This window comes from Microcaecilia unicolor, chromosome 1 (genome assembly GCF_901765095.1).
Source record: "Microcaecilia unicolor chromosome 1, aMicUni1.1, whole genome shotgun sequence".
NCBI lineage: Eukaryota > Metazoa > Chordata > Amphibia > Gymnophiona > Siphonopidae > Microcaecilia > Microcaecilia unicolor.
In genome coordinates this window covers 390,758,672-390,770,945 of record NC_044031.1, presented here as the reverse complement: position 1 = coordinate 390,770,945, position 12,274 = coordinate 390,758,672, and the positions used below count along the sequence as shown (strand labels likewise).

Sequence of the window (12,274 nt, the reverse complement as noted above, 5' to 3'; positions counted from 1 at the left end):
GGACCTGCATACTGCTGTCAGGGAGCTGGGTATGACATCTGAGGCTGGCAAAATAAATTTTTAAAGTTTTTTTTTAGGGTGGGTGGGGGTCAGGGACCACTGGGGGAGTAAGGGGAGGTCATCCCCGATTCCCTCCGGTGGTCATCTGGTCAATTTGGGCACCTTTTTGAGGTTTGGTTGCAAGAAAAAAAATGGACCAAGTAAAGTTGCCAAAGTGCTCATCAGGAACGCCCTTCTTTTTTCCATTTTCAGCCGAGGACGCCCATCTCTTAAGCACGCCCCAGTCCCTCTTTCACTACGCCGCCGACACGCCCCCGTGAACTTTGGTCATCCCCACGACGGAAAGAAGTTGAAGGCGCCCAAAACTGGCTTTCGATTATGCCGATTTGGAGGACCCTGAGAGAAGGACGCCCATTTCCCGATTTGAGTCGGAAGATGGGCGCCCTTCTCTTTCGAAAATAAGCCTGATGGTCTTGTCCGACACACTTGTATGCACATACTCAGCCATGCAATTTATAGAGCCGGTTTATATACTGAAAATGCTTTATAAAATTATTGCCATGTACCTTAACAACATGGTTTATTCTGTACAAATATTTAAATTTTTAATTTCAACAAAATAGGGTGATGCACATCAGTTTTTATAATTTGAAGGACACATACATATTTTTCTTTAGTTCCTTAGCCATGGCACAGTAGAAGCAAGACAAGCACATAATTTTATATATTAGAAACTTAGGGCCCCTTTTACCAAGCTACGGCAAAAGGGGGCTGGTGCTGGCACGTTTTACACGCGTGCTGAGGCCCGCTTTTACCGCAGCTGGTAAAAGGGAAGTCTCGCTTTCCGACAGGAAATGGCCAGGTGGCAAGTAAAACACATGGCCATTTCGGGGGTGGGGGGAAGCCCTTACCGCCGTCCATTGAGGTGGCGGTAACTGGGCTCCAGAAATTTTTGTAGCGCCGGAAATGACGGCGCACTAGGGGTGGGAAGTACTGCCGGCCCGCGTTGGGCTGAACGCTGCTTGTAAAAGGAGCCCTCAGTCTCAGAATAAGTACTGTGCCAGCCATAACACTCAATATTACAGCAAAAATACATGCATCTTTTATTTGCCTTTCTTCATTTTTGCTGTTTTCTCTTTGCGCTTTTTCACATGCTTTGGAATCTTGTTTTTCCTTTTTTCTCGCTGGGCTTCTTTGATCCTCTTTTTTCTTTCCTGTGAAAGTGGAAGAAGAAAATAAGAAGCTGAGCCAGGATATTTAATACAGTGAACAATGAAGCTTCTCACAGACTCTACTGCTCCTCATGGGAAAGATAAGCAAGTTGGGGAAAGATGAGTGCTCTAGCATTATCCAGGTGTAGAAAAGTGCACCAATTATAAACAAACAGTTTAAAGAAAGCTTCCTACTGAAACTATCCAGCATATGTTGCCTATTAAGTCCATCTAACTGATCACCAAGGCACAGTGTTAGGTATTCTGCAGCACTGTCTTTACCCAGTTGTACTAGTGGATGTGAAAAGCTGTGCTTACAAGCACAGTAATGTTCAAATAGAATATATTTTATTTGGATTTATTTACCACCTTTTTGAAAGAATTCACTCAAGCACTGTACAATAAAAATAAATCAAGCATAAGCAACAGACAATTACAGCAGTAAAAATATTCAAATAACAATACAAAGTATGGCATAGTATACTACTTACAATGTCACTAGTGAACCTCCATAGCTTTTGTCAGTTAATTTGCATATCTGACAGGTGACCGTGGCCATATCTGAGGGTTTTCAGTCAATCAGAAGCGAGGACACACTCAAGCCATGTTCACTCCCCACCCCTTGGATATCAGTGGATATGATCCTGCCCTATTTGTATAGCCACACCCCTTGCCCCACCTTTTTTCCCATAACCCTCAAACTCCACCCTTTTTGGTGATGTCACAGGAAGGCCACCACTATGCATCACGTCCTGTTTTCCATGGACAGGATCTTCTAGCCACACCCCTTGAATATACGCCACGATGACGTGCGTGACCCAGCCATCCAATAGCAACGCTTTAAAAAGAAAGCAAAAGAATTAGCGGATTCCCGCCCATAAGTACTGTATAAATACCCTTGACAGCCCAGACCAGTCAGTTTTATTTTTTCCGCGATTGACAGCGACCCGGTTTTTACTTTTCACTCAGTCAGTCAGTCACTTCTAAATTATTACGTTATGTCTCAGAAAAAAACGGGGTTTAAGGCTTGCGCTACATGCCCCCGTAAATTGTCTCTCACAGATACACATATTAGATGTTTGAGGTGTTTAGGTGAACATCACGATACTAAGTCCTGTTTTGCCTGTAAGAATATGTCTCAGAAATCCTTGGACATTAGGGCATTTAAATTACAGCAGTATTTGACAGCGTCTCAGTCTGAAACTCGATCGGTCAGCTCCTCTGACAAAGCTTCACCGCATATGGCTGTCACAGCATCAGCAGCTTCAGCGCTTCAGGATGTTGCTGTTCTCCCTGCTCTCCCCCTTGCCATAGTGCCCGGGGATCAGGTGGCGTCCATTCCTGCTCTCCCCCTTGCCTCAGTGCCCGGGGATCAGGTTCTCTCTTTACAAAATGGACAGCAAACGTCGCTGAGAGAAGTCACTGACATCGAGGTCAGTTCTAGACATCGACGTCGGCATCATAGATCTTCGAGATCAGCTGATGCTCGACGTCGTCATGACAACCCTCGACATCGTAAGAGGTCATCGAGCTCGACTTCGAGCGATGGATCCGATGTCGGTACCAGGCAGAGCACTGCACGGCACCATCGACGTTCTGCAAAATATGACTTTTTTCCCCGAGGCAGAAGCACTGTTCGATCCAGTTCTTCATCTTCTTCTTCATCTGCTGCTCCTCAAAAGAAGCGATGCAGAAGGCAGACTCGATCACCCTCCCACTCTGCTAGATGTAGGGGATCGACTCGATCAATTTCTCATGCCTCCTCTAGAGGGCGTTCTTCCACTTCTTCCACTACACAATTGAAAATAGTGGATTTGCTAACTAAGCTGTTAGAAAATCAGCAAAAAATGCATCAGCCTGCAGTTCAATCAACTCAATTAGTCACCTCTGAATCAATTTCTCGGCCTCATTCACCTCAGAGGCAGCAGTTATGTACCTTTTCTCCTTCACCTTCGGTGCAGGAAGTGTTGTCAGTAAAATCACCAATAAATTCACCAGCGCCTTCAGTGGCTTCTTCACATCATACACACATGACTACAACAGGACAAGATTTACCTGCGCTTCCAGCTCTTCCTTCTACTTCTCAGGAGGAGACTATTCCTGTCCAGCATGAGTCTTATACAAAATTTTTACACAAATTAGTGACTACTTTGCATATACCCCTTACATCTCAAGGGGACATTTCTGAAGAGAAAAGATCTGTCACTAAATATTTGAATTTAGTCAAGCAATCAATAGCTTTGCCTATACCGCAGGTGCTTCAAGACCATCAAAAATTAGTTTGGTCCACACCTTATTCAATTAGACCTACACAAAGATCGTTAGACAATAAATATAAGGTCCAGGATTTTTTGGGTCATGGGAAGATGCAACTTCCTCATGCATCTTTGGTAGTCAAATCAGCTATGAGACGAAGTAAATTGCAGAAAGATATAACCAACCATCCACCACCGAAAGATTTGAAATTTATGGACATTCTAGCACGGAAAACTTTTCAGTCTTCTATGTTGTCAGCACGTATTGCAATTCACATGTTCCATCAGATTGAATACCTTTATACCATCATGGAAGATTTATCCAAATTGCAATCATTGATTCAACAACAGAACATGCCACTTTTCCAGCAAATTCTGGTGAATTTAGAAGACAGTTCTAAACAAATGATCCGAACTATTCATGATCAGTTTGACACTTCGGTCAGAACTGCGGCTACTTCTATTGCATCCAGACGTTTGTCATGGTTAAGAGCGTCGGCATTGGGAGAAGATGTTCATGACAAGGTAGCTGATGCTCCTTGTGTTGGGGATTCTTTGTTTGGAGACAAAGTAAAACAGTTAATTGAGGGCCTTAAAGAGGACTGTACAACGTTAGGTACGTTGGAGCAAGATAAACAACAGCCTTCAAAATTAAACTATAAACGCTTGCCTTATTTTAATACTAAGAATAGATTTTTTCAAAGGAAGTCTTATCCTCCTCAACGATCAACTTCTCATTTTAAATCTCAGTATCACCGATACAATTTTAATGCTAGACCGGTTAGAGAACGGCGTTCTCAGAAGCCTATTCAACCACATCAGCAGCAAAAGCTTAAACCCATCTTTTTGACCCTTCCCAGACCTTATGTCTGGGGGGGGGGAGCAGGATTCAACATTTTTTCCCTGCTTGGAGATCAATAACAACAGACAAGTGGATTCTGGAGATTGTTCAACATGGTTATTCTCTGGTATTTTCACAAACCCCACCTTTTCGATCATCTACACATCTCCATGTCCCCAGTTCTCAAGTTTTTCAGTTACATCAGGAAGTGTGCAGACTTCTTCATCTCAATGCTATAGATATTGTACCTGCTCACGACATAAACAAGGGCTTTTGTTCCCGGTTTTTTCTCATCCCCAAGAAAGATGGAGGTCAAAGAGCGATACTAGATCTGCGGCATCTCACCAAGTTTCTCCCAAAACAAAGGTTTCGAATGACGTCGTTACAAGTCATTCTCCCTCTATTGAATCAGGGAGCATGGTTTTCAGCCATAGACCTGCAGGATGCTTACCTACATATTCCTGTTCATCCCTCTTCAAGACGATTTCTTCGGTTTGTCTGTCAAGGGCAACATTACCAGTACAAAGTTCTGCCCTTTGGTCTAACATCAGCTCCCAGGGTGTTCTCCAAGTGTGTCATAGCACCAGTTGCTCATTTACATCGACAGGGAATCGTCCTTTTCCCATATCTCGACGATTGGCTGATCGTAGCCCAGTCTTCTCAGCAGAATCTTCAAGATTTACAGACTACCATTGCGCTTCTCGAAAAGTTAGGTTTAGTGATCAATTACAAAAAATCACATTTGATCCCAACACAGAGATTGACTTTCATCGGAGCGGATCTGGTGTCATACGAGTCTCTAGCGAAGTTACCACTCCCTCGAGCTCATTTGCTTATCCAATTAGTTCACTATCTTCAATCACTGAAGGTCATAACGGCTCGGGTTCTCCTAATTCTCTTAGGTCATATGGCATCGACAGTTGCGGTACTTCCACTAGCACGTCTGCACATGAGACCTTTACAGTGGTATTTAAAGAACAGGTGGATTCAGTATCAAGATCCGCTTACTTCAAGGATTCTTCTATCCTTCCGTATCAAACTTCAGCTCTCTTGGTGGACACATCAACCCAATCTCTTGGTAGGAGCGCCTTTCCATTCACCTCTTCCAACAAAAATTCTGACCACGGATGCATCCAAAGTGGGATGGGGGGCGCATATCGACCACTTCTCGACACAAGGCCGCTGGACCAATCAAGAGAAGTGTTATTCCATCAATCTTCTGGAATTGAGGGCGGTCAGATTGGCTATTCAAACTTTTCACCATCTTCTTCGATCCCAAGTGATTCAAGTTCGTATAGACAATCAAGTCGCAATGTTTTATATCAACAAGCAAGGAGGTATGGGTTCTCTTCATCTGTGTCAAGAAGCTGTCACACTTTGGAACCTAGTTCTCTCCCTCAATTCGGTGATTCAAGCAATTTATCTACCAGGTCGGGAGAATCAAATTGCAGATGTATTAAGCAGGAGTCTTCAACCTCACGAGTGGTCCCTGAAGACCATAATTATTCACGAACTGTTCCAGATGTGGGGCTGACCTCTAGTAGATCTTTTTGCCTCCCCACAGAACAACAAATGTCAGAGATTTTGTTCAAGGTGGCCTGCAAAGAACAGAGTAGCAGAGGACGCATTTGCTATCCGTTGGACAAATTCTCTGTTTTATGCATTCCCTCCAATCCCTCTCATTTCAAGAGTGTTGCAGAAAGTTCTCCAAGACAAATCATCACTCATTCTAATAGCGCCGTATTGGCCGAGACAAGTGTGGTTTCCTGTACTAAACCAGTTAGCTGTCCGACCACCACAATTTCTACCTGTGATTCCAGACCTTCTTTCACAGAACAACGGTCAGCTTCTACACCCAAATCTCAGCCATCTCCAGCTCACTGCGTGGTATCTTCAAGTCAATCATTAGTTTCTCAAGTTTTTTCTCAACCAGTTCTTGCAGTCTTGTTGGCTTCCAGGAAGCACTCGACTCGAATGGTTTATGCCTCAAAATGGAGAAGATTTTGTCATTGGTGCACAGAGCATCAACTTGACCCAGTGTCGTGTTCAATTTCTTCCTTATTGGAATATTTCCTTTCTTTATCTAATTCACAACTAGCTGCATCTTCAGTAAAGGTACATGTTGCGGCGATTTCTGTTTTTCATGATTCAATTGATGGTTGCACTGTCATGGCACATCCCATCACTAAAAGATTTTTGAAGGGGTTATTTAACCTTAAACCTCCTGTTCAGTTACCTCCAGTAGTTTGGGATTTGAATTTAGTTTTAGACAAACTTATGGAACCTCCATTTGAACCTCTTCAAGAGACAACCCTTCAATATCTTACTTGGAAAACCTTGTTTCTTATAGCTATTACTTCAGCTCGAAGAATTGGGGAATTACATGCACTCGTATATTACAGTCCTTATACTCAATTATTACATGATAAAGCGATACTACGTCCTCATCCGAAGTTTCTGCCAAAGGTAGTTTCTTCTTTTCATATAAATCAATCAATTATTTTACCAGTGTTTTTTCCTCCTCCACATCAATCTGTTCAACACAGTAGGTTGCACACATTGGATTGTACCAGAGCATTATCGATTTATTTGCACCGTACGTCAGGTAGTCATAGACCTTCACAGCTTTTTTTGTCATACAATGAAAAGGCTCAGCAACCAATATCAAAACGAACTTTATCATCATATGTGACTCAGTGTATAAATTTTTGTTATCACCAGCATACATCACATCCTCATGTTACTGCTCATAAATTACGTTCAATGGCAGCCTCTACTGCATTTCTACATAGAGCTCCTCTTATTGATATCTGTAAGGCAGCTACCTGGTCCTCTCTGCATACTTTTTCAAAGCATTACTGTTTGGATGCAGCTTCACGGACAGATTCATTGTTTGGACTGTCAATCCTGCGGGAGGCAATGTAACCGACAACTGTCCTCCTCCTCCTATCACAGGTAACAGATCTCAGACATTGGGTTTACTGTATATTTCATGTTAATGATTACATGTTTTTGTTACCTGTGTTGGCTTGGGAGTCTTCAAGGGGTGTGGCTAGAAGATCCTGTCCATGGAAAAATCTTAGTTTTTTACCTGTAACGGTAGTTTTCCGTGGACAAAGGATCTTCTAGCCACACCATCCCTCCCTACCCTCTCTAGTTGTCGTAGCTATATTTATTAAACTGACTGGTCTGGGCTGTCAAGGGTATTTATACAGTACTTATGGGCGGGAATCCGCTAATTCTTTTGCTTTCTTTTTAAAGCGTTGCTATTGGATGGCCGGGTCACGCACGTCATCGTGGCGTATATTCAAGGGGTGTGGCTAGAAGATCCTTTGTCCACGGAAAACTACCGTTACAGGTAAGAAACTAAGATTTTCCACTACTAGCTGCCATCTTGGATGGGGGTCATGTGACAGGAAGTGACATTAAAAAAAACCCCAACACTGCCCCCTACAGCCTATCTTGTACGATCTATGTAGAGTGCTTCAATGGAAACTCCAGTAATTTGGAACAGGAGGACAGGGCCGGGCAGACTTTTACAGTCGGTGTCCTGCAAATGACAAGACAGATTCGGACAGGCTAGAGTGGGCTTTGATGGCAACTCCAGTAGTTGTAACATAAGGACAGAGCCGGGTGGACTTCTACGGTCTATGTCCCAGAAACACCAAAGAAAGACCATGATCAAGGTTATAATATCATGTTCATTGTTGACTTTATCTTGAATTAAGAATAAATATGTCTGTTGGGCAGACTGGATGGACCATTCAGGTCTTTATCTGCCATCACTTACTGTGTTACTATGTATGTATGTGTGTTACGTCGGAGCTGTGATTCTCTCTGTAAGTTTTTTGTTGCAAGCTAAGAGTTTAAATGTGTGATTCAAGAATACTTCTGTTTTTCTTCTCCCTTATCTTTGTCAATCCAGTGCATACTCTTGGCCAGTGCCGGGCCTCGCTAAAATGAGTAACTCTAAAGGTGGCTATATCAGTGATTGGAATCCTCAGAGTAGCTAACAGTTCCCTTTGTTCCAGGCTGAACAAATGTTCCACAGCTTTTATCCAATATACTTGAAAATAATTGTGTCTTCAGTGTGTTTCTTCAAATGAGCAGTCTCCCTGAACAAGCTGGACCGAAAACACTGCACAGGGTACAAATGACTGTTTTGAAAGAGTTTCTCCTCATAAAATTAGAAGCATAACACCCAAGTTGCAGTTCTGCAGCAATACTTTAATACAGCTGCCTGTAACAGAAGAATGGATTTCAGCATGGCCTTTTTGTACTGACCTTTTTATCGATTTCAGGTTCAGTAGAACGATCTTTGGGATGAATCTGTTCTTCATCATCCTCAGAACCTGAAGATGTGTCATCACAGCTGCTTGAACCTTCTGAATCCAATCCCACCTCCTCTTGCTCTTTGTCTGCTTTTTCAAGAAGAGAAGGCACCTGCGGACAACATTATATACTATATAGTAGCAATTTTCACCATCACACTCCCAAGCATTTCATGTATTTTTGTTTGTCCTGTTATACTAAGCCCGATCACAGTGTCTATTACTTTGAGGCATAACATCCCAAACAAGATATCCAAATGTGTGGGAACAGCGACCACTTTCTAGGTTCAATAACCGTTCCAACATTTCAATTAGAAAAGTAGTTCTCCCCTTTACTGGATTCCTGACACTGCCATCAGAAAAGGGATAAAGTTTGTCTTACTACTGTCAAAGGGTCAGACAAGAACTGAAGAACAATATCTGTTCTTTGACTCTATGATCTGTCTTATGTATTACTAGTAAAAAAGGCCCGTTTCTGTAAGAAATGAAACGGGCGCTAGCAAGGTTTTCCTTTGAGTGTGTATGTTTGACAGAGTGTGTTTGACAGTGACTGTGTGAGAGAGACAGAGAATGACTGTGTGTGTGTGAGTGAGACTGTGTGAGAGAGATAGACTGTGTGTGTGTGTGTGTGGGGGCCAACTTAATGTGTGGGAGAGAGAAAGCTAGAATGTCAATTGTGTGTGTGTGTCACAGACAGAGAGACACAGCGAGGCTGTGTGAGAGAGTGATTCACTGTGTGTGTGAGATACCGACAGAGTGTGTGTGTGTGTCAGAGAATGTGTCTGTGAGACAGAGTTCTAGGTTCATTGCCTCCCTTAGGGCCCTACCTGCCACAGGGTTCCCCCTTTTCCCTCCCTCCGCGTTCCATGTTCTTCCCCCCCCCTCCCAGATTTCTCCTCTCCCTACCAGTTCCAGGGTGCCCCCTATTTCCTTCCTTCCCTCTTAGTTCCAGGTTCGTCGCCCCCCCCCCCCCCTTCCAGTTCCATGTTCTTTGCCTCCCTCCCTCATGATACGTTCTTCGATTGTGAGCAAATGTTTTTTTTCTTGTATCTGTTCACTGAAAGGTTTTTTTTTCTCCTACACACCCATCTCCTCCTCCTCCGCCGCTCCCTGCTGCTTTCTCAGCGAGCTTCCCTACTCCTCCCCCTGCCTGCCCGTTACCTGTGCTGTGCTTCTGCCGGTTGCAGAGTTGTGTACAGAGGGAGAGCGGGCGGGCCATCTCCGACAGTCCGCTGAAGCCTTTCTTCTGGCTCAGCGGGGAAGGGCTGCCAAAATGCTCATCCTGCTCTCTGGGTCTCCGTTTTGTAGTGCGCGCAGCTCTGACACTTAGGGCGCGGGACAGCTGAGGGGCGCACGCTGTATATCTGTTCACTGACAGCTTTTTTCTCCGTCACACCCATCTCCTCCTTCTCCTCCGCTGCTCCCTGCCACTTGCTTCGCGAGTTTCCCTACTCCTCCCCCTGCCTGCCCGTTACTTGTGCTGTGCTTCTGCTGGTCGCCGAGTTGTGGACGGAGGGAGAGCGGGTGGCCGGTCGGTCTCCGACAGTCCGCTGAAGCCTTTCTTCCAGCTCTGCGGGGAAGGTCTGCCAAAATGCTCGTTCTGCTCCCCGGTTCTCCGTTTTGTAGCGCATGCAGCTCTGACAGGGTGCGCGACAGCTGATGGGCATGAGCCTGTTGTTTTTTTTCCTGTGTTGTTTGATGCCAAATTTGCGCGTGCCAGTGTGTGTGTGTGTGGGGGGGGGGGGGGGGGGGGATCAGCTGTGAGTGACGTCAGCCTGGCTACGGAGCCTAGCTCAGCAACTCCAAAGGAGCCACGGACACAGGCAGCAAGACATTAGAACGTTGGTGGTGAGAATTATTATATAGGACTAGTAAAAAAAGCCCCGTTTCTGATGCAAATGAAACGGGGGCTAGCAAGGTTTTCTTCAGAGTGTGCATGTGGGAGTGTCCCTGCCCTCTGCCCTCTCTCCCTCCCCCCTCCGAGTCCAGCCCTTCAGTGTTAAGTTTCCTGCTGTGCTGTGTTTGTGTTACAGAGAGAGTGAGGGCATCTCTCTCCTCCCCCCTCTGAGTCCTTCACTGTTACAGAGAGAGGGATTTCGTGCTGTGCTGTTTTCCTTCACTCATGGGGAAACCGGATATCTCTGGCGCTTCACACTTCCAGCTGGAGGCTTCATAGAACGTTGGGGTTGCCTTTTATATATATAGATGACTGAACAAGAAAAATGTAATTCCCTAAAAATCATCCTAACACTAATACAGCAAGAAGGGTTATGGTCTGTGCACACCACTATACTTTCAGCAACTAAGCAATGATAATACATAGCCACAGAAAGAACTGCTCTTCATTTACCAAAAGTGTGCACATTTTAACATTACTGAAAGTTAGATTTGATCATCTTACCATCTGAACCCCAGACAAGTCCTTCTTTAATCCTGTCACTGTCTGGTACAGAATCTGAAAAAGAAGTTAAATGTGATTAGACAAAATATTGATTAAAGACTGTGGTTTTACACAGCAAATCCTGCAATGAGTCACTAGAACATCAGACAGTTAAAGCTGGTTTCCAATCCCATGGAGAGTTCTCTAAGCAATATATAGATAGTAGGGGTCTCTTGACTGTTGATGCCTTATATCTTCCATTTTATGGAGTTGCATCAGTTCACTGTCTGATGATGTGAGTGGTATGTACAATGCGTGAAAAGCAGTGGTAACATAGTAGATAACGGCAAGTAAAGATATGTACGGTCCATCCAGTCTGCCAAACAAGATGAACTCACAGCATAAGGTATAATGCGATACTACATATGCATATTTGAGCTTGATTTGTCCTTACCATTCCTTTCCAAAATACTTGAGCGCGCTGTTCACAGCCGCTGCCTTGACTTTCTCTCCTCTCATGCCATCCTCGATCCACTTCAATCCGGCTTTCGCCCTCTGCACTCGACAGAAACAGCACTCTCTAAAGTTTGCAACGACCTGCTCCTGGCCAAATCCAGAGGTCACTACTCCATCCTCATCCTCCTCGATCTTTCCGCCGCGTTTGACACTGTCAACCATGATTTACTTCTTGCCATGCTGTCCTCTTTTGGGTTCCAAGGCCCTGTCCTCTCCTGGTTCTCCTCTTATCTCTCCCACCGCACCTTCAGGGTACACTCCCATGGATCTTCCTCCACTCCCATCCCACTATCTGTTGGAGTTCCCCAGGGATCTGTCCTTGGACCCCTTCTCTTCTCAATCTACACCTCTTCCCTGGGCTCGCTGATCTCGTCTCATGGTTTTCAGTATCATCTTTATGCTGATGACACCCAGCTATACCTCTCCACACCTGACATCACCGTGGAGACCCAGGCCAAGGTATCGGCCTGTTTATCCGACATTGCGGCATGGATGTCCAACCGCCACCTGAAGCTGAACATGTCCAAGACCGAGCTCCTCGTCTTTCCTCCTAAACCCACTTCTCCTCTTCCTCCACTCTCTATCTCTGTTGATAACACCCCTATCCTCCCTGTCCCATCTGCCCGCAACCTCGGAGTCATTTTCGACTCCTCCCTCTCCTTCTCTGCGCATATCCAACAGACTGCCAAGACCTGTCGCTTCTTCCTCTTCAACATCAGCAAAATTCGCCCTTTCCTCTC

General features: G+C 44.7%; 1 protein-coding gene across 2 annotated transcripts in view; it reads right to left on the bottom strand.

Annotated features, from left to right (window-relative positions):
• Positions 1 to 942: 942 nt before the first annotated feature.
• The window catches only part of LOC115475174 (serine/threonine-protein kinase RIO1-like), a 201,305-nt gene continuing 189,973 nt past the window's right edge, over positions 943 to 12,274 (bottom strand). For both annotated transcript variants that reach the window (XM_030210941.1, XM_030210942.1), the window contains 3 exons: positions 11,040 to 11,093; positions 8,592 to 8,750; positions 943 to 1,214 (listed from right to left, as the gene is read on the bottom strand). In XM_030210941.1, the coding sequence (XP_030066801.1) occupies positions 1,104 to 1,214; positions 8,592 to 8,750; positions 11,040 to 11,093 (324 nt within the window). In that variant the 3' untranslated portion in view covers positions 943 to 1,103. The remainder of the gene's footprint in view (positions 1,215 to 8,591; positions 8,751 to 11,039; positions 11,094 to 12,274) is intronic.